This window comes from Hirundo rustica, chromosome 1, assembly GCF_015227805.2.
Source record: "Hirundo rustica isolate bHirRus1 chromosome 1, bHirRus1.pri.v3, whole genome shotgun sequence".
NCBI lineage: Eukaryota > Metazoa > Chordata > Aves > Passeriformes > Hirundinidae > Hirundo > Hirundo rustica.
Genome location: NC_053450.1, coordinates 25818356 through 25841095, shown reverse-complemented (window position 1 = coordinate 25841095; position 22740 = coordinate 25818356). Strand labels below are relative to the sequence as shown.

The window sequence follows — 22740 nt, the reverse complement described above, 5'->3', positions numbered from 1 at the left end:
TCAGTCTGTGAGAACTTGGCTTGGTGAACGGGCTTTACAAAAGCTTTCTGCGCAACCTTCACGCAAAGCGCTCATAAATACATCAGTTTCAGGCAGCTCGCTATGAGCGGGAGGGGCAAGGGTGAACTTGCACTTACTGGAAATTTCGAAATAGAAATGCCGCTATCCTCAAAAATCTTCCAAGGACAAACACGGAGGAGATAAGCGACTGCATGAGACAAAGCTTTTCTCACTTGCTTGAGCAATGAGTACACACCGGCTTTGAGCAAGCTGGTCTAGTGGAACGCGTGTCCTGTCCTGGCAGAGGAGATGGGACTAGATGATGTTTAAGGTCCCTTCCAACCCAAATCACTCTATGATTCTATGCAGTGAACAAGTCACTGCGGTGATCTGCGCTCGGCTCTGGCATCCGGCACCATCTTCCGCCGAGAACAGTACCCACACATCCCTCCCGTCCCCGGACGGAGGGGGATGCCTCCAGCGCAGGGGATGCTCCTTCGGCCGAGGTGGGGCGATGCTCCATCCACAGCCCGCGGAACGCGCCCCGCCACCGCTCCCGCGGCTGCCGAAGGGCGAGGCCGCTGCCCGGCACGGCTCTCCGCGGCACCGCCGGCACCGCGCTCCCTCGGCTCGCTCCTCCCATCCCGGCTGCTCCGCCTTCCCCGACCCGCGAGGAAGTGGCTCGTCGGTGGGGTAGAAGGAGGGGAGAAGTGCTGGCCAACTGGAGAGCAGACGGGGCAGGGAGGTGCGGGGGGGAAGCGAGGAAGTGGGGCCCGAGGAGCGGCGCTCCGGGCTCCGCTGCGCCCGGCGGAGTGCGAGCATGAGCGGCGGGGATGGCGGTGGCGGCCGGGCGGGTGCCCTCAACTACGGCCTCCCCTCCATCCCCTCCAGCAAACTCCCGGACTTGCGTTTTATCAGCCGGGGCGCCTACGGGACCGTGTCTGCCGCCCGCCACGCCGACTGGAGGGTCCCGGTGGCCCTCAAATGCCTGCAGGGGCCGCTGCTAGACAGGTAACGGGGTGGGCAGGGGCCGCCGGCGAGGGGCAGCGCCGGGGCAAGGGCCGAGCCGAGCCCGCCTTTCCCTAAACCAGCCCCCAGAAAGGGTCGAGGTGCCGGTCGAAGATGCCGGCGTGGGTTTCTGAGGTCCGTGGATCAGATCCTGGTGTTTCGGTAGGCAGCCTTGCTTTAATTCCACGGGGAAGGGAGATCCCACGAGGATGATTCAGCTTAGGCCAAGAGAAAGCACGGGCCGGCCCCGGAGCTTCCTCACTTTCGATTATTGTAAAGGGGTGGTTTCAGTCTCTGTCCGTGAGACACTAAAATGTTTCTTTTGGAGTTTTTTTGGTTTGGTTTGGTTTGGTTTGGTTTGGTTTTTGTTCTGCGCTGTGCACCTTGAGCCCTCCTCAAGGTGTGATTGACAGAGTTTGGCTTCTTGCTGGGTCTGTTGGTTGCTAACCGTTTTGCTGAGGTATCAGCAGGACATTAAAGTACCGTCAGTGTTTACTATAGATTTGGTGTTTACATAGTGAGAGGAATATAGGGAGTATACTGTGCTATCCACTAGAGATTGCTTTTAGAAGAAGCTTCTCTGAGACAATGCAAAATTTTTATTTTTCCACAGATCTCACAGTACTGAGAGAAGCTGATTTAAAATAATAGGCTTGTAGGCCCCCCTGTAAAACTGGTATTTTCCATGTAACAATTTGGTTCCCAGGTACCCAAGTGGCAGCATATTTATTACAGGAGCTGTCACTCCATGTAAGGGGGCAGCAAGTTCTATTTTCTCATTTGTCGCTGTCTTGTTCAATCTCCGTAGTTCCAATTTGTTAACATGTCAATGCAAATTTGCCTCTTCTTAGGCCATCTGGAGCCCGTCTGTAAACCTGCCTCTGAATCTTATCTTGGTGTCTTCAGGCTTTTGCCTCAGGTTTCTTTGATCTAGTATTAGGCCTTCTAGGAAGGATAGCTTCACTCAGAAAGGCTTCTAGTCTGGTGACTCAATACACTTGAATATAAGACAAGTTGTTTTAAGCACTTTCACCTGTTATTGCCCAGGTTTGTGTATACACAGGCTTTATCTCTGAAATCTTGCCAGAAATGGAATCTCAGTTATGTGGTGTTTTCCGATAAGTCAGGGGAGGGGGAGGGACAGGCAGGTGTTGTGAGTTGTTTCTTTTTTAGCTTTTGGGGGGTTTTTATGGGTTTTTTTTTTTCTTCTTTGTTTTGTTTTTGGTTTTTTAGTTGTTTTTTTTTTGGGGGGGGGGGGGCGTGTTTTAATATCTGCTTAAATCCCAACTAATTTGAAGTACAGCATTTATCCTCAGAACACAGTTGGGAGAAACCACCAAGGCTATTTTTAGCCTTGCATGAATTTGGATTAGTGGGACATCTAACCTGTGAAATTATGATTAAAAGGGCAAGTGAGGTAATCAAAAATAATTCAGTCACCTACCATATATCTTGCAAAGCCCAGAAGTGCTATCAGAAGACTCAAAGCTGTAATAAAATCCATTCTACCCGAGTCTTGGCAGCAATTGCTTTGCTGGTTGTACAATAGGCAATATAAAATGCCAGCCTGTAAGTGTTATCAGGAAGGGATGAATTCATGGTGACACTAAATCTCCAAGTGGGTAGTGTGTGCTGTCCATCCCAGAATATGGTATGTGATCAGCCAAAGAGCAAAGCCAGCTGGGAAGCTGTTGTGGGAACGTGCTCATTTAGGCATTAGTCAGTGCCCTTCTGGCATGGAGCAGGCAAAGGTGAAGTGACTGACGGACACGAAGGAATAGACTTCAGTATGTAGCAATTTCTTTCTGGGCCACAGCTGAATCACACGCTAATGTGCCTTACTGTCTGTGAAAACCCCAAACTTCCTCAAACCTAGTCATTTCTGGAGAGAGGGAGGAAGGCGTAGAGTTGGGTCTTCCATCCCATGCTTGTCTCAAAGGCTGCACTTTTATTTCTATAATTTCCTAGATTTTTCCATCTTTTATTTCTATAATTTCCTAGATTTTTCCATCACATAGATAAAAGGACCTTAATTTCATATCCACCTAAATTCAAAATTTCCTGCTGCTAAGAGCTTCAGGCTTTAGTTCACAAGGCTTCCTCTTTTCCCCATACATCCTGACAGCCTTTTCTTTGGGAATGCTGAACCCACTTTGATGGATCCAGATATCCTGAGCGCTTTGGGGCGTGCCCTGAGCTCAATACGGACAAGCCAGCTCTCACCCCGGAGCTGTGCTGTGCACATAACACAGTGCTGTGCTCAACAAATCGTGGTGGGCATAGCACTGGCCCCAGCACAGCACTATTGCTTCTGAGTCAGACTGGCTCACATCCAAAGGATCAATCTTAAATATGCTGTAAATGTGCTCTATTTGAATATCCTAGTCATGTACTTGTACCTGTGCTGATCTCCACTGGTATAAGATCTAAATGCTTTTTTCACTGAATTATGCTTCATGGTCCAACTAGCCTCATTGACAACAAACCCATTTTTTTCAAGACTATTTGAGATATAAGGCATACCAAATAGTTTCTACTTTTAGGGATGGAATCATACTTAACATATCTTAAATAAAACATATCTTAAATAAAACTTGACCTTCTCATATCCACATGGCTGCTGGATCTGAATTTGTAAAGATGCATCAAACCCACATTTATGAGGAGTTTTGAAGTAACAGAGTGAATCCACATAGTCCAAATCAAACATCCAAACATCCTGAGGCTGGTCTATTCCTGCTTCCTGTGCATCTAGGGGATATTTTTTCCAGAGAGTGATTCAAAGCAGTGGCTGTTTGAGGGAACAATTTATGTGAAAACAAAGCATATTTAATGGTTCCTTTTCCTTCAGAAAGGAAATTCCTTTCCTTCAGAAATCAGAAGTGCATTCCTTTAGCCCCCATTATTTTAGTGTACATCAGAGTCCACTGAATTTAAATGGCTGGAGAATCATGTGTATTAAAATCTTTACATCTTTACTCGATAGGAGATAAATATTGGGCCTGAGTGAAAACTCAGGGTTTGAAGGTGTTCAGTAAAGTGGAAGAAATGCAGCTGGTTGTTACTGTTATGGTTACAAGGAATGGTGGAAGCTGGGAGTTCTGACTGTATCCTTATTTATTGAGAACACAGATGAAATGTGTGGTGGAGATAGATTCATCTGGTACAACAGAACCAGGGAAGCTGTCTCGTATTTGCTCTTGCAGGTTCTGATTTGTCTTACACTCTCTTGTCTCCAAACAGCATGGTAGAAATCAGATGGTGAAAAGGTGGTGGTACTGCATACAGGAGTATAATTGACAGAGAATGTAGTGAACCCAGCAATTGCTTTGAGTTTTCTAGTACTGGTATGGTAATGTATTTTATTTGTTTGCTTGTTTTCTTTAAGCGATAGAAACCACCTTCTGAAAGAAGCAGAGATACTACACAAAGCCAGGTTTAGTTACATACTGCCAATTTTGGGAATTTGCAACGAGGCTGAATTTCTTGGGATAGTAACAGAATACATGACCAATGGGTCATTAAACCAGCTATTGCATGGGGTAAGTGTACTTACGGTCTTTAAATATAATACCTGGCTGCTTCAAGTAGATTGTAATTTCCATACTTAATTAGTATAGTAAAGTATTTTATTTATAATATTTCACAGTAGAAGACAGTCATTATCCCTAGTAGTTTTTGGTGCTCAGATAGATCTTCTGTATCTCAAAAAGACAACTAAAATCAGTTGACTTAAATTTTGTTAAACTTTTTCCTTTAATGTTGTGACCTATATGACTTATATGACCTATAATGAGCTTTAGGTTGAATAATTACATAAAGTCACCTTAAAAATCTCAGTTGCACTCTAAATAGATTCTGAAATACTTATGCTTGCTTCAGTCTGAGTTTCTGAATTACTGCCAATACAAATATTGATTTTTTTTTTCCAAGACTTTGAATATTTAAAAAAATTGAAGATTTTGACTTTAGTTTATAGAGGTCAGATATTGCTATCTAGTATAAATATTTCTACAGATCTTATTCTCTGAGTAACTCCCATTAGCTTAGCCTGTACAGTGTTGCTACTGCAAAGCTACTGCAGTTGTGTCTCAACAGCACTAAAGTCTCTTCTCCACCTTTAATCAATACACCTCTCGTGCCTTAGAGAGCTCAGCTATGTGTTTTTCATAAAGGCATTAGTGTCAGTATAACTTCTAAAATTTCAGTTGAGTTTTACTGCATTTTTCTTGCTGTATTATTATTTATAAAGGTAGTATTTCGTGCGTAGTTTTAATACAGTTTTTTTTTTTGTTCCCCAGTGTCAGTTGAAGATATGGTTTTTGCTTTTCTTTGTGTAGGGCTCATAAATTGTGGGTTGCAAGTTTCATGCAGAAGTTCATCTGTAATTCATATTTCCATGTGAATGAGTAATGCAGTAAATGTTCAAAATCATGTATAGCAGTCATGAACTACTATGTAAATACTAGGGAATGGAAACAGCACTGCTTTTTTTTTTTTTTTTTAATTGTGTTTCTTTTAAAAGCTAATGAGTCTTAATGCTCCCTTACAATTTTTTAAGGAGTTTGTGTAATGTATGTTTTAAAAGATTGCTGCTTGCCCAGGTCACTTTCTTCTTATAAAATAAGTCTTCGTGTGTGCTGTTAGATCAGAACAGAGGATTATATTCTGGTTTTGTGGTTTTATCTTGGCAGAAAGATATATATCCTGACATTCCCTGGTGCCTGAGATTCCGCATTCTTTATGAAATTGCTTTGGGAGTAAACTATTTGCACAACATGAATCCTCCGTTGCTGCACCATGACTTAAAAACCCAGAATATTTTGCTGGATGATGAGTTTCATGTCAAGGTAGGTTTTTTTAATTCTTAACGTTCTTCAGCATCCAGAATGAGTGAAAGAGTTTTCATTATTGCAGAGGAGGAAGGGTTAGGTTGTGGCCATACAGAGAGAATGTAATTGTGTGGGGGATTTTTTCTTCTATCCTTGCAGACAGAACTTTGGAGTTTTTCTTTTGGAAACTCCGTATTACTCAGTTGTGGATTTTATCTGTCTAAGACCAGAAGTACAGGATTTGGGCTGCTTCTGCTATAGCAGTAGCTGATACTCAGTAGTGGTGACACTCTTGTTTGTCAGCCTTCCTAGGGTAGTTACATCTGGCCTTTCTTGAGAAGTAGAAAGTGTGCCTACCCGAGATGCTCTGACAAGTTACTTCTGATAGGCAGTAGGTCAAATTGAAGTGTTAATGCTCCATTTCATACTTATGCAATCTGTTCTGTTAGTGTAGTAGAAGAACATGTAAAACAAGACTAAAAAATCTTGCTATGTTGGAAGGTGGCTCTTGTGAAGCTCCTTAGAACAAGCAAACATACATGCAGAAGTATCAGTAGTTCAAAACTTTATTTCTGCCTTTTAAAATATCACTGCCATGATGTGAAAAAGAGACTGAAAGTACTTCTGACAAAACGTTTAGGTGCTTCCATAATTGCAAGAATTGGGTTTTTGTTTCTTGTTTTTTTAAAAAAATCTGTTTATATAATTGATAGAATATGTTACTCAAGTAAATAGAAATAAGAGCTATTTTACACTGAATTTATACGTGAAAAGTGAATGTTTCAATTGTTATTGTAAGTTGAGTCTCTTTGTCAGTCCTTTGAGAAAAGATTCGCTGCTGGTTTCTTCTTTCTCCGTTGCATAGAAACTTTTCTTGGCAGCCAAATGCCTCACATGGCTTTGCCTCTGCTCACACCCTCAGCAGGTTATACTTCCTCCCACTCAGTTGTGCTGCTATTGCCATCTCTCAAGCTTCCTGATAAACCTGATCAGGGAACTAGTCCAAGTCATTTTTTTATCCACTCTGTTTTTAATCTGTAACAGCTTTGGTGTGGCCTGGTGCTCTGCCTGATCATATCCAAACAGTTTCTTTGCTGAGACAATTGAAGGGAAGAGGTTAACTCTTGCATATCTGCCCTGCTTCCTGTAAGGAGTGTCCTTAGGGTTTTAAGTGAAGCAAGATTCTCTAAATTAGTACAGCTGACAGGAAATGCAAACAAGGTTATCATGCATGCCAGATAGAAGAGGTACTTTTACACGTATGCAGTAACACCATTGACAGAATGCTTCTGATTGTCCCTGATCTACTGAATGAACAAGAGTTAAGACCAGTTACAATGAGGAAGGCTTAATGAAAGTGAGTTGTAGTGAAGAAAGGTTACTTTTCATAGTGGATTTTGATGTATGCTCTTCAGAAAGCTTGTTTCTGTTATCGCCACAGCACTCACACAGGCATCTTTGTTGAAAATGTTTTTGCTGTTACACAAATGCTGGACAAGTGCGGAGCTGGTAGCTGGCTGCTTATCTCTCATGTATGCCAGACACTGCAGCTCAGCCAGCAGGTGCATTCTGCTACATGTTTCTCTCCTTATCCACAACTTAATCTGACATCTGGCACTCTGGCTCCTGGATGTCTGAGGATGTAAACTGAAGTAGTTACTTCTTTATATAGATGCACTGTGTCCTGTAGAGAGGAGCAAGGCCCCAGAGTGCACAGTAAAGAAAATATTCAGCAACTTTCGCAGAACAGAATTTCAGAATATCAAATTTATTAATTCAAGATTAATATGTCATAGTTATTGAAGTGAGGTGCAGTGTCCTAATTTTTTTCTGTCAGAGGAACTACCTTGGGATATTGGCAAGCTGAGTTATGTACAACTATTATGATTTATACCAAACTTGTGCTTTCTTCACAACCAGGGAGCTACAAGTAATCAATGATTTTTGTTTGCTTTTTTAACACAAGGAAATGATTTTGTTCATATGGTACAGCTATCTACAGCAGATTCCTCAGCCGTACTGTACATGAGTCCTTCCATAAAAGAACAGGATAGGGCAGTGCTGTAGGGATGGAATGAGTCATGAGCTGAGAATGCTTTATGGACTAGAGTTGATGTTTCCTGTTGCTAGGAGAACCACATACTTTTTGTGTGTCAGGTTAAGTGCTTTGGGTGACCCCTTCTGGGCATATTTCAGGAACTTCTAACAATTGTCAGCAGATAAATCCAGTTTTTCTTCTCACAACAACTGATTTGACCTTTCCAGATTGCAGATTTTGGCATGTCCAAATGGCGTGTCGTATCCATGTCGCAATCACGAAGTGAATCATCCTTGCCAGAAGGAGGGACAATTATCTACATGCCACCTGAGGATTACAACCCCAGTCAGAAAACCCGGGCAAGTGTGAAACATGATATCTACAGGTACCTCCTGTTGTTGTCTGGTGGGGTTTGAAATCTAAACTCAGATTTGATTTACTGAACTTAGATTTTACCATATTCTCAGCAATTTTATTATTTCAATGATAATTTCATAGCTGTATAGGCAAAATTAATTGGGAAATAAAGAATTGAGTAATAGTTGGATTTAATGACTCATTTCTTTGTGCTGTGACAAGTGTAATGCTCCAAAATTAAACTGAGACTCCAGAAGGAGGTTGGGGAGACTGGTTTCTGTAAATGAGCATACACATACAGACAATGTGGGGAAAGAAGAACCATTAACTCAATGCACATACTCTTGTAATTTGTGTAATCAAATAAGATATTTTACAGAATGTACTTGGGGGAAAGAAGAAAATGTATTTTTGGAAAGGAGGTAGATAAAAACAGGATAATGGGATTGGTGAAAGTAGTTACAGTAATGTCCTTAAGGAATGATTTACTTTATGAAAGCTGTGGCAGTTTTGTGTTGGGCAGTCCTGAGTACAAGTAATAGAACAGTAAATAGAGTGGCAGTGACCCATATAACAAAAAGAAATCTCTCTGAGGATATTTGAGTTAAATTGGCTGGTCTGAAATAGTTTGGAGAACTCAGAGATTACTTGAAGGATTTTGTGAGGAATTATCATGCTTAAAGGAAGATTGAGGAGGTATGAACTGGCCAATCACTGTGACAAAGTCCATCATTCTGGAACAGTCTGCCACCTTTACCTTCACTGATCTCTGACATGGCTGTATCTTGGTGAGAGATGTCTCAGGGGGTCCTACTGACTTGGAAAGAAACCACTACTTCCCTTAATTATCCCTTAAGAAGCATGTGAAATTCCTTGACATTCCTGTCCAAAGAATACAGATGGCAACATACCTGCTTTGCCTTACCCTTCTCCCATGAGAAGACATGGATAAGGAAAACACTGAAAAGAAAAAAAGGTGTATTAAGGGGAAAGAAAGAGTGACTGGTAGTTTAATGAATGGGTAGAGATGAAGAAGACAAATGTTTCTTAGGAAGAAAATAATATTTTCAGAGGAATAACAACCAATTAGGAGAAAATACAAGAACGCATCAGTAGAAGAATGTAGAAAACAGATAAATTAGGAAGGAAAGAGTCTATGTGAGAAGAAAGAAGAGAAACTTAGACAACATTGGAAAGACAGATGTTCAAGGCAGGAAGACATGGAGGTGCAGTGACAATGAAGGACCACTGGAAAGGCCACACAGGAGGTTCTGTGCTCACAGTCAGAAGGAGATGCTACAAAGCAGAAATAAGAAAGGAAAACAGAAATAGTGTAAAGAGGAATGCTGCACTATGTAGAACTGAGAAAATAATCTTTAACTGTAGAGAGATTCCAAATTGAATGAAAGATATTATTAAATATTTGTGTGTTTTCTGAATGTCTAATTAATTGATCACATCCGAGTGTTGCTGAGATATTGAAGCTAATTTATGAGGATCTTTCTTAAAGAAACAAATTGTTTAAACAACAGTCAAGCATCTTAACTTCCACAAAAGGGATGATTTGCTCTACTGAAAAAAATCAGCCTGCATGGATTTGTCAGGAATACATCAAAAGCAGTCTTTCTAACAGGGAGGAATGCTTTTATTAAAAGCTACAGGAGTAAGTTTTATCATTGAAGAATGTTAAAATGTAAACAGAATAAATAGTTAGGAGAACTCAATTTATATGATTTGATTTTAAGCATCAGTTATTTGTTTCTTACTTCATTTTTTTTAATGCTTACGTGGTAGCTGTTGGATGGTACAGTGCTCTAAGGCAATTAAATGTAACCTGTCTGGAAAATTTGGTACTTCTTAGTGATGTAGGAAGGAAGCTCAGTACATTCATGCCAAGGATGGGGGGCAAGCCTTTACAGCAATTGATCATGATGATTTTTTTCTGAAATGACACTGTCATTATGCTTATAAAGACTTGGACTGAAAACATGGAAATACACACTTGTCAGCACCTTGCATGTATTGTGAAGTTATGGAAGCACTGAAGATTTAACCTGGATTGCTTTTTCTAAATCTGGAACTGTGCTGTGATTGTATGAGGACCTTTTCATGGAATAGAGCTTGATTCAGATATCATAGAGTGTGTGAGGAAAAATTGGAGAGAAAGATGGAGAATTCAATGCTGCTTTTAAGTGAAATCAGCTAAACTTATTTAAAGTACAAAGTTGTTTAAAGTTACCTCTTTCTAGTATATCCTGATGGCTAAAGAGAGTAACTAGTTTACTAAAGATGGGGCAAGTTTGTACTCACTGAACCACTTGCCATTCATGTTGGTGTGAATGGAAAAGAAGGCCTCTGGTTTGAGTAAGTACATGTGTGTTCAATCTCCTGGCATTAGTTCAGAGTAGTCTTCCCCAGAGTCTGTTTTCGAAAGTGAATGCTGTGTATGACATCTCTCCCTGTGGAGAAGATTGCAAATGTTGGAAGCATATATGGGGAGGAAGAGAGGAAGCTGGAGTGGGCATCCCAGGTGCAAGTTTCTATCTTACCTGTCCCTGTGACACTGTCTTAGGATAGAGCTGTGGATCAAAGCCATCCTTCCTGCTAATACCCACCTTCCCTTGGGAATGTCAGGGAGTGTCAGTCCGTACTGGGAAGGTGGCAGAGTATTGCAATTAGGACAGAACAGTTGGCTCTCTGGGGCTCACTTTAATTTGCATGCTGAGATTTGAACTCCATGTACATAATTCACAACATATTAGCAGAGCTAAGTTGATACAGATTTGGAATAGGAGTTTATATGCCATGGATCCTGTCTGTGCTTAATAGTATTAAGTAGTTCTAGATGAAGTCACCTGCTAGTTTTCATATATTCATGTCATCAGTTTAGTTAGCTATAGTCAATCCCACATGTGCTTGCAGGACCATTTTGCCAAAATGTTTTAAATAAAATGTAAAGCTGAGCATATTGTGTTGTTAAGTGCTGGTAGTCTAAAATAACATCTTCTGTACCTTTTATATATAAACAGTTACGCAATTATCACGTGGGAGGTAATGTCAAGGAAACAGCCATTTGAAGGTAAGGCCATGTCCTCCTTTAATTTATTTTTCTTGCCTTACCTTGAGGTTAAAAATTAAACCTGGGGACTTAATTTTAGGGGTAATTTCTAATAATTCAACTTTTAAGCTTGTTTAAGAACACTTTGAAATGAGTTTCAAATCAGACTATTTTTTAGTATCTTTTTCTTTTTTAATTACAGAGTTGCTTCTAAATTAAGAATACCTTTTTGTTAATTTTGAAATTAAATTTGAAATTTTTGTTAATTTTGTTAATTAAGAAACGTAACCTTATTTTGAGCTATAAATTCTGTCTGCAAACTGAATTACTCCTCCTGTATAGTAAGCTCTTTGTTTTGCATATATTTCTAATGACTTCACAATGTCTGTTTTGACAGAAGTTATAAACCCCTTGCAGATAATGTACAGCGTGTCACAAGGACAGCGACTAGACTTGAGTGAAGGAAGTTTATCAATGGATATTCCTCATCGAGGGCTTATCATAAGACTGATGGAAAGTGGATGGGCACAAAACCCAGATGAAAGACCATCGTTCTTAAGTGAGTTTACCTTGCCAGATTTCTGATTGAACACAGTCCTTACAGAGCAAGGTTGTAGTCGTGAAAGGGAAGTGCTAAAGATGTCAGGAGATCTATGCGCTTGCTCTTACTGCTTATGATAAGGTGCTTGGCTGCTTTCTTCATGTCTGTAAACACTTTTATGAATGGAATTATGTGTGTGCCATGAAACCAGGTTGGTTGTTGGAGTCTTGTGCATTTACCATCCCAATTTACCTGTATAAAAGCAGCCTATTTAGTTTAACTAGTGTTTGGAGGTTTTTGTTTATTGTTGAAAAATAATTTGGGGTTTTTAAGGGGGGTGGGAGAAGTGAAGTATAAAACAAGTACTGTGGGATTTATGAGCACCAAACCAACACCAATGAACACATAAGTTGTAGTGACTTCAACTTGTATTTGCATCCCAGTGTAAATCTTTCACTGACACTTTGTCTTTTACACATCTCCTTTATCAAGCAAGAGCTGGATATTTTTTTTTTCCAGGCAAGGAAATGGATCTAAATACAGTATTTTCTAAAATTTAAAAAGAATAGACACATCATGATGTTTCCATATGCATTCTTGTTTTCTTATGCCAATTAACAAAAAAAAAAAAAAAAAATAGCAATTTAAGTTTATGGTCAAACTGAAGGGAAAATTATCTGGGATATGTACTACCATGTGAGCTAACTTGATTCTCTTTTCAATGCTGTGTGTGTAGTAATATGGTCTTTGAAAAAAAAACAAGCTTTTCCCACTACTTTACTATCATAAAAAGAAAGAAGAAGTTGCAAAACTATTGCAGAATTAGGGGAAGTGCAGCTCACGATGGGGAACTTAAGCAATTACCATAGCATAGGGACACAGACATGCTGAAGGCAGTGTCATTTGGTTTCACTGGATGTGATAGGTCAGTGGTTTGACTGTCCCATTAGCTCTGGCCCTGCCTCATGCCTTGAGCATGTGTTCTAGATATTGCTGTTTTGGGGGTGTGTTTGTTTATTTTTCCGGTATAAATATTTTAACACCTCTTCTGGAATGGGAAGATAGCAACACACTCTGAGGTCTTATGGTGTTTGGTCCCATTCAGCTAATCAGGCTTGATGGGGCTACCTTAAAACACAGCAAACTCATCATTCTCTCCTTTCCATGAATGCAAGACTTGTGGTCCAGCACTGTCCTGGATCTCTTCTGGTACACAGTGATCAGGTGGCCAGGTCAGGACAGGGTTTCTTTTGGGGGTCTAACAGAACTGGTCTAACAGAAGCAAGTAGTTTGTTTTAGCAGCATAAGTGGTTTGATACATGTCAACAGACAAATTGTTTTTGTAAATCTAAGAAAGACACTTTAGTACAGTGACAACTTGATTTTCACTTCAAACCATTCATCAAGTACTCTTCCCTTGTTCAGAATGTTTAATAGACCTGGAGCCAGTTCTGCGAACATTTGATGAAATAGCTATGCTGGAAGCAGTAATTCTGTTAAAGAGATCCAAGGTAAGTAGTGCTTGTGAAAGTCATGAATTGGTCAAATAAGGTGATAACTTTCATTTGCTAAAAGAAGTGTAATCTCCTTTGTCATTTCTCCTCAGTTTCTTTTGTCTAATCTTGTATCTAGTTGAAACATGAGTTTGTATAGGGCTGTCCTCCTGTCTTATAGAAGAAATTTGATACAGGTAAATGTTTCTCTTCCAGTCACTATATGAATCAGAAAGTATTTACAAGAGTGGAAAGAAAGCAAATGTGGAACAGATACCTCTAAATATACCCCTGAATTCAGAAAAGGTAAATACTTTACATGTTGCATTTGGTATGTCAGCAACCTGAGAGATTAAAGGAAGGTTAACTTGATAAGGGGAGTTGTTCTGTACTTTACTTTCCTGTGCAGTCAAGGAAAGGCATGAAATGCATTACTTGAGCCAGGGTGTAACAAATGCAAAGCCATATATGTGAAGATAGATTAGGGTGGATATGCAAAAATTAGAAGGGCATCTAAATATAGGTAAAGTCTAAATATGGCATGAAGCTGTGCCAGGGGAGGTTTAGATTGGGTATCAGGAAAAGATTCTTCACCCAGAGGGTGATCGGGCACTGGAACTGGCTCCCCAGGGAATTGGTCACAGCACCAAGCCCAGCAGAGTTTCAAGAAGTGTTTACATGATACTCTCAGGCAAATGTGTGACTCTTGGGGTGGTCCTGTGCAGGGCCAGCAGTTGGACTTGATGATCCTTGTGGGTCTCTTCCCACACCACATATTCTGTGAGTCTGTGATCCCCTCAAGGAGGAATGCAGCACACAATGCCTGCCAATAGTAAGAGATTGTCTACTGCTCCCTTACACCTCTACGGAGCTTGATTGTATAGGGTCATATAGATTTGCATTTATATTTTGATTCTTAATGCTGCTGCTTTTGGTTCGTACTAGTAGTTAAACTTGTGTACAAAATTGCTGTCATCCTTGAAAATACATAAGTATTGGGATTTCATAATTTTTTCTGATTTACCGTATTTTAATTGTGCTATCTATTGAGCATTTAGGTAGCAGGGAAAATATGGTGATGGGAAGGTTCTCTGTAAAAGAATTGCAACTTCATATTTGTTTAATGTTCCTGTTCAATATACACCTGGATTTCTTTCAGCCAACATACTCTAGTTCCATACAGTGTGATGCACTTCCCCTTCGGAGCATCTCTCCAGATACATCAAAATTCAAGTCTATTCCCCACTATAATATCCTCTCATCAGGTGAGATACTCTTGATTTTGTGTAAATTTAAGTTGCCATTGCAGCTTTACATTCATGCTGTGACATTGCATTTGTTTAGTAGAAAGTTAGGTCTCTCTGTGTCAGAAAAAAAATGTCTTTTGTAAACTTTGTGCTCTGGGTAAAAAACTAGAGGTTTTAAGCTCTGATTTTTTGTTCCTATTACCTGAGAAATCTCTACATGTTCAGTTTTCCTACTCAGAGCTGTCAGTGCAGAGCTAACATTTTCTTTTCCCTTCAGATTTTTGGCAGTTTAGTTAACTGGGCTTTTTGTGTGTGTTTTTGTTTGTTTATTTGTTTGTTTGAGTTTTTTTAAATTAGTGAACTACTTAGGAATCTAAAAAAGGCTACACATTTTAAGGCATTCTAGAAGCTGAGTAAACTCAAAGTTTCCAGTGCAAGTTTCTAGATGATTTTTAATTCAATAAGTAAAAATGTATTTAATAGATTGCTTTGCAAAAGTACCTGCACAGATCTTTTGTAGCTGTCCCTTTTTGTGAATAAAAGTTGGCAAAATTCTCTGAGAAAACTCAATTTTGAGGTTTTGCTGACATCAGAAGCCAGAAAAATGTGATGGAACCCAGGTGGAATAGCTGTACATTGTGAAACTAAAACTGCATTTAAGTTTCTTTACTTGACAGAATGTAAACATATTTCAAAAGAATGGAGTGTCCTCTGGCCTTGCAGGGACCAGGAGTATGAAAGCAGACAAGACTATTGACTTCACTGCTATAAAATAAGGACATCAAAAAGTATTCTGAGGTGCTGCAAAACCAGAGATAGTCTGGTAGAGGTAGGAGAGCACAGGCAGTTCCTGTTTCAGCTCTTGTTTGAATACATACGCAATTTTGAACTTCTACTTAGTGTACCAGGAGGGTACAAATACAGGAGAAAGTTGGATAAATATATTACAGGAGGCTTAAGGACTTTCAGTTACTGGAGAAAATAGCAGAAAGCAAGGGCAGGGAACTTTGGCTGTACCTCAACTGAAGCATTTACAGCATAAAAACCTCAGAGATTAAGAATAACTCACGTTTACCTAGCTTGATAAGTATGTTGTGTTGAATTTTAGAACATGGAGTATTAGTTTGAACATGAACTGTAGACTGTAAGTGTAATCCCGTAAGATAATGATAAACATCAGCATTTCTTGCTGCTGGTTCCTGTTAAAAATTGCTGCACCTGCCTGTGGAGGGCATCAATGAAAATTTGTTGGTACAATTCATCTGATTGGTCAGCTGGTGATCTTTTTATAGAGTCATTGCTCAGACTTTATTGTGTTTATGTATAGATACTGTAAAGCTTGTGAAAATACTGCCTACAAAACCCTACTGCAGAAGTGTTTGATATTACTTTGCCAATGGTTGCATCAGGTAGTGTTGTGGCGGGAAGCAGGTCTGACATTCCTCTTGCTTTTCAAACTCAGATGCAATTGTTTCAGGTGAAAATTCTATTCCAGGTAGTTGTTAGCAAGAGAGGAGTTTGGCATGGCACCAAGGCAGAAGTTAATGACTACAGAGTCTAGATGAGTTAATGACTATAGATTCTTGTTTTTTCCATCAGTATAATCAGAGTACTTTTTCAGAAAATTGCTTCTTCAGAGTTAAGAACTTGTCTTCTAGCCTTTAGCATTTATTTTCATCTTTACTTTTTTTTCCCCCTTCCCTAGCGAGCTTTTCTTGGGTATTTTTTCAAACAGCTCTTTTCCCTCTTCCCATTTCATTTCTGATACAGAGAGTAATCCTTTAATGTACTTTATTTTGCTAGATGAGGAGGATGCACTCTTTTGAAATCCCTTTGTAAATTAAACTTCTTTATTCTTGTAGTATCCTAACTAGTCCTTGGTGCATGTTCTAACTTAAGTCATTGAACTAAGGCTATGTAGATTATGAGAGGCATGATAAACTTTTTTGTCTACAAAATCCACCTTACTTAGTATACCCGAGAATTTTATTTTTCCTTTGTCACAAGGTCCTTCATTACAGAATAATCTGCTGAGGGGTTGGTTTTATTCCTCATGTCACTTATCATTAGCCCCAGTTTGAAACGGAAAGTCTAGATCTAATATCTTTCCTTCTTTTTCTGTTTCTTTTACTCTGGTCTTCTAGGTCACCTAGGTTCTTTTTGAGTAATGAGTCAATCTGGTTTTTTTTCTGAAGAACATCTGAATAGCTGTCATTAGCTATTTTTTTGGGGGGGTGGGGAGGTGGGAAACTGGGGTTGTTTAGCCTGGAGAAAAGGAGGCTCAGAGAGGAAATTTTGCTCCTTTGCTCTCTGCAACAGCCTGAGAGGAGATTGTGGCCTGGTGGGGGCCTCTTAACTGACAAGAAATAGCAGCAAGCTGTAGGATGAGAGGAAATGTCCCTGAGTTGTGCCAGGAGAGGTGTAGATTGGATATTAGTAAAAATTTCTTCATGGAAAGAGTTGCCAGGCATTGGAACAGGCTGCCTAGGGAAGTGGCTGAGTCACCAGCCCTGGAGGTATTTAAAAGCAGTGTAGATGTGGCACTTCAGTACATGGAGCAGTGGTGGACTTGGCAGTGCGGGACTTGATCATCTCAAGGGTCTTTCCAATGGAAATGATTGTGTGATTTTGTGGTTTTTTTGTTTTTTTAATTCTGCATTCACTGGTCAAAGTCATTCTCTCATACCAGTACGATCCCAGTAGTTTTGATTTTATATTATGAAATTAAATATGTGTGCCTAAAAATGTATAACAATCTATCCCCACACAGCTGCTTAAAATACTTTCCTGAAATGATCTTTCACTCACAGTGGTTGTCTCCTAATCCCCTCTTCTCATGCAGTAAATAATATCTGCTGCTTCACAGTACATAGATAGCTCTGCCCAACTTTCTTGTTCATGAAATAAAATACTAGTTACTGTGAGTTCCAGACCACCATTTTAAAATACTGAGAATGGAGTTTATTCCACATTTTCCTATTCCTGCTCTTGTGTACTTACAGACATGTTCTTCTACAGGTCAAGAAAGAGCTGGGAATACACCTTCAGATTTCCCCATTGGACAGGTAATCTCGAGTTGTCCATGGGGCTACCTCATTGTGTCTTTAGATGCTCATTCTTGCATCTCTGGTTCTTAGTTAACATCTTAGTTATTGTGTCTATATCACATGACACAGTGAAAGTCTAATCAAAGCTATTTGCAGAGTTAGGCACATGTCCTGTAGTTCGTTTCTCATCAGCTGTTTGTCATCTCTTTCTTGTGTCATTCCTACTGCTGCTTTCATACCTGTCATCCTTTTCTACTATAAAAAATCTTAAAACTAGAAACTGTTAAACTTCCCACTTGATAGAAATCGTTTTTACTTTTCTTTGCAAGAGTTTACATGAAGCTTTCATGGAGTCATATCCCGTTTCGATGGACTACAAAAACATTCCATTGGCTTCCCTCTGAATGTTAACTTCTCCCACTGCTCTTCATGTCCTTTCCCCCACCTGAATCTTTTTTGTAATATTTTCACCTTTGTAACACAGCCAAACTTCATCAAAATACATTAGTCTGCATTCCTGCTGGTTTCTAGTTACCTCTCCAAATACTCAAAGGATTTATTTTGTTCTCCTAGTCCCTACAAAAATTTTCTGTCAAACAGCTTTTTTGTTAAAGTTCATATCTACCAGATTTATACTCCCAGTATTTCTTTAAAATAAAGCAGGACCCCAAACCATAGTCAGGCCCTGGTAAAATATAAGGGACATAAATGTACTTTGAATTTGAGTGTTAAGGACTAATTTGTTGTGTATCGTGTAAAAGTAGTTGGTTTATGACTTCTTTTGTGAAATTGCTTTAAATAATCTCTGATGTAGTTTATTTGAACACAGAAGTAATACAGCTTGTTCTTTTTCTTTTCCTTCTCCATTTTTTTTTTTTTTGTCTCAGCTGGAAATTCTGGGTGTCTGCACTCTCTCAGCAGCCAGAGCATGGATGGAAATCTGTCTGTAACTCAGAGTGCCAAACTCCTCGTGCATCCATACAGTACTGTTCTCTCATCTGACAAGAGTATTTCAGATGCCTCAAGTTCTGCATCCTGTGTGCTGCCATCGCCAGTTCCTTCAGGTACAGCAAACACTATTTGATTCCAAGATCCACAATAAGTGTTCTAACATTGAATGTATGTCCGTATGAAATGGAAACTGGAGCTGTTACTCACCTGCAAAATGAAAACAAAACACCTCCAAATTAAGAATGCAAAATTAAGTAATTCTGTCCTTGTAGACTTACATTACAAAGTAAGCAAAACCAGTGTAAAATGTGACCAAGTACAGGTACCTGTAGCTACTAGCTTTTTTTCTCTCCTGTTAATCAGTTTCCTGCTGCCATTACTCTTCTTTATCCCATTCCCTTTTCTCATATTATTTCTCCTATCTCCTACTGCTGTAGCAGTGCTACAGTCCAGCAGAACAGGAGAAAAACTTAGCTCAAACTTAGTCACCGTGTTGTGTTGTAAGTTGCCTGTCACTTCTCAGTTTTTAGGCTTTCCAGTCCTCCATTTAGTAATGGTGGGTCTGAGAGAAGCAGCAACTGTGTCAGCATCTCACCTGTAATGTTCCTCTGTGTTAGTTGAGAGCCCACTACATTATAATCTTATGTGTCAAATAACTGTTAAAAGTTAACACAGATGTTAGCTTTAATGATGAATTATTCAGAAGTATTTTTTGGAGGGGCTACACAATAACATGCAACTTAAAAAATATCTGTTGCATCATCTACTGGAAATATGAGAATCAACACCTTTTCACTGTGTGAAACCTCATATTGAGAAAAATACCAGGAAACTATAGGGATGTTTTCAGTAATCTTCAATAAAAATCCCCCTGGAAAGTGAATTTACCACCTGTCTCTTTTTAGTACCAGGTCGGGTTGAGCACTGGAGCAGGTTGCCCAGGGAGGCTGCAGAAGTACCATCACTTGGAGATGCTCAAAATTCAGCTGGACAAGGCCCTGAGCAACCTGACTTATCCTTGAAGCTGGCCCAGCTTTGAGCAGGCCATTACATCAGATGACCTCCTTGAGGGTCCCTTCCAACCTAAATTATTCTGTGATTCAGATAGAATAAATGCTCTAACCACCAAATTTGTCAAATTTTAACAGCTTTTTTTCATCTTGTTGTTCTGTGGCAATTATTTGTTGACAGACAGTTAAAACCCCTTCCTTTTTTCTAATCCTTTCCAATCTCAGATTTTGTATTGGAAACCATACAACAGAATGTAGCTCATCAGTGGATCCAAAGTAAAAGAGAAGAAATTATTGATCAGATGACTGAAGCATGTTTGAATCAATCACTGGATGCTCTTCTATCAAGATTTTTACTTATGAAAGAAGATTATGAACTTATAAGCACCAAACCTACAAGGACCTCAAAAGTACGACAACTGCTTGATACTTCAGACAGCCAAGGAGAGGAATTTGCCAGAATTATAGTACAAAAGTTGAAAGATAACAAACAGCTTGGACTTCAACCTTATCCAGATACTGTATCGAATTCTCAAAGACTGCATCTTTAAATTTGTTCTTCCTTTATGAAACCATGTGAATATTTCTTACAATATGATTCTTGTTTCTGTATAGTATTTTATATAAGTGCAGCTTTGTCTTTACTGTGCCTTTGTAGAATCTCAGAAATGACCCTGAGTTTTTCTAGCCTGCGTTTTGTCAGTGACCAGTTAATAACTTGGAGTGCAATCATAAGGCCGAACATGGTTTGGCTTTGACAGTTGTTGACTCATTTTATAAAAGTATTTTGTTCATATGTGACAAAGAAAAGCATTAAAGGCTAATGATTTTACATATTTGCTGTTTATACACATCCTTTCCTTTTTTTTCACAGGATTGAGACATCTCAACATGGCATGTTTTTTTTTCCCTCCTTCCATCTGCTCTTTCTCACAGAGAAGGGTAAAAAAAATCTAAGTGGTCTTTTCCAGGGCTGTTCTGCTGTGTGTATAATAAACTTTCTTCCTTAAGCCATGCTGGTGTGCATACTGGAGAGGAGTGGTAGGAAGTTTACATTGTGTTTTTACAGCATTTTGTATTGGTTTGTTTTGGTTTTTTTCCCCCTATTTTGTTGCCAGAACAAGTGCCTCAGACCACTGCATAAGAGGAATGTTTGTCCAAAGAGGAGCCCAAGGGCAAGGAGGATATTGTGCTTGTCATCTTTGTTCTTCTCAGAAGTGATACAGTAGAAAGGCTGCAGCTATAGCATTTTACATTGTGTAGTTATAACCACTTCAGCTGTTCTTGAAATCATAGTAGAATGAGATCCAGAAAGAGCTTACATAAGGGCATCCTCAGTTAATACCTCTTTGAACATTTCCGTGGTCATCTGCCTTATCTTTGTCACCTGCCATCTTACCACCCCTTACCTTTGTCATCTGTCATAAATACTTGTCATGTCATATTGCTAGATCAAACTTTCAGCTCAATTTTATTTTTGGTATTTAGATAATGAACAGTAGTTGGGTCTGTACAAAGATCAATCATGCCCTGCCTTGCCACACTGGAGGTAATGTGCAGGGGTCTCCTCTGCTGTGACCTGCCTTAACCTTCTCCAGATCACATCTCTGCTGCCCGTTTTTGTCTGAAGGATGGTAACATGTTGAGGTGCAGATGGGGCCACCTGAAAGGAAAAGGTATGTGGTATTTTTTTTCAATTCATTTCACAAGACCTTAGTGACTTTATCTAGATGACTTCAAAACTAGTAAAAAAATTACTTGTTTTAATTTGTCAAAACACAGCACAGGCAGATTATTTTACAATTTCTCCTCAGGCTGTCTAAAATTTGGGGAGATCCAAACTCCACATACAAGAATGGTGAAATATACCTAAATTACCATAGAAAAAGGAGCAGATAAATGAAAAATCCTAAGTGATGGCTGTTTCAAAACCTATGGACATGTGAGATCTACCCCGTTTCAATGATTCAAGTTTCAGTGTGGTCATTACTAGTTGCCAACAGCTTGCTTTTTCCAGTATCTTTATGAACTGAATCACAACAACACAATGTATAGTTTATTGGATAGGAGAGGTTTAGAATTATTTTTAATAAAGTAAATTTTGGACATAAACTGGGTATTTGCCTTTTATCCTGCTTCTCTCTGGAGGCTGTAAAATAAGTTAGATAGCTGAAACCAGGACTATGGTGCAATGAATGCCTTTGCTTTTCCTAGAGCAAACCAAATGATGTCTAGCAGGTAGAGGTACGAGGAAAGATAATGCCAGAACTGTGTGCTTCACTGCACATCACATTTTAAGCCACAATTGTTCATTATTATTGGTGCTTAAAATAAGATCTGTGTCTTGCAAGGGATCAAATAAATTTTCTTCAATGTGCATCCAAAATTCATCATTAATAACTTTCCTGAGCACCCACTGTAAGACAGCTGCATGAGGGAAAAGAGCATTCTGCAACTTTCAAAGTCTCCCTGCTGACTTCTGCTTGTCAGTGCAGAACTAGCTTGGCTTCCTTTAATTAAAATAATTAATGTGGCCCTATGGAGTCACATTCAGGAATGGTGCTGTCACACTGTGGGCTGCTCCTCTTCATGTGCCATCACCCTGAGGTGGCACAGCTACAGAAAAAGTGATTTTCTGCCCCTAGCTCTGACTATGCCCACATCTGGAAGGCCATGAGTATTCCAGCCAAAGCCCCGTCCTCCAAGGAAACCCTGAGGCCATTCAGTATGGAAACTCAGGCCAATCTCCCTCCTCTGTCCTTGGACCCTGAGCCTCCCTCACTGATGAAGTACAATCATAGAATAATTCAGGATAGAAGGGACCATTAAGGGTCAGCTAGTCCAGCCCTTTTGTTATAAACAAGTTCTATTCAAATGATCTATGTTATAGTTACTTAATTGTTAAGTAATTCCATTAAGATTGTTAATGCTAGTTTTGTTTAAAGAATTTGCCTTATTCCTGTTTTAATATTGATTAATCACCTTATTTACTTGTTTGTTAATTAAGAATTCACCTTATTACCTGTATCTCTGCTCCCATTCGTCGGATAGCATCTGAATATGCAAATAAAAAGAACACTGGAATTCTGGGAACGACTCAAGAACAAGAGACTCTAAAAAGCAGAGAATCAAAGTAGAATCCAGGAGTGAAGTCGCAC

The 22740-nt window shown here is 39.5% G+C and overlaps 1 protein-coding gene across 4 annotated transcripts; it reads left to right on the top strand.

The window, feature by feature from the left end:
- Positions 1-428: 428 nt before the first annotated feature.
- On the top strand, positions 429-21259 carry RIPK2 (receptor interacting serine/threonine kinase 2). 4 transcript variants are annotated; one of them, XM_040070438.2, is made up of 11 exons: positions 429-506; positions 4397-4550; positions 5703-5858; positions 8106-8263; positions 11265-11314; positions 11691-11852; positions 13260-13345; positions 13544-13633; positions 14487-14592; positions 18509-18685; positions 19808-21259. In XM_040070438.2, exons 1-11 carry the CDS (start codon positions 472-474, stop codon positions 20131-20133), a joined length of 1500 nt encoding a protein of 499 aa, XP_039926372.1. In that variant the 5' UTR covers positions 429-471; the 3' UTR covers positions 20134-21259. The 4 variants fall into 4 exon arrangements, with proteins under 4 accessions (XP_039926372.1, XP_039926361.1, XP_039926381.1 ...); XM_040070427.2 differs by lacking the exon at positions 429-506 and adding an exon at positions 804-1011; XM_040070447.2 differs by lacking the exon at positions 429-506 and adding an exon at positions 804-1011 and having other exon boundaries at positions 19478-19949.
- The last annotated feature ends 1481 nt before the right edge of the window (positions 21260-22740 follow it).

Bases quoted from the DNA above. Each gene is read 5' to 3' on its own strand.
- RIPK2 (XM_040070427.2), top strand. From the start codon at position 821: ATGAGCGGCGGGGATGGCGGTGGCGGCCGGGCGGGTGCCCTCAACTAC. The intron at 1,012-4,396 runs GTAACGGGGTGG...GTTTTCTTTAAG, and splicing joins CAGGGGCCGCTGCTAGACAG to CGATAGAAACCACCTTCTGA. The intron at 14,593-18,508 runs GTGAGATACTCT...TTTTTGTCTCAG, and splicing joins CTATAATATCCTCTCATCAG to CTGGAAATTCTGGGTGTCTG.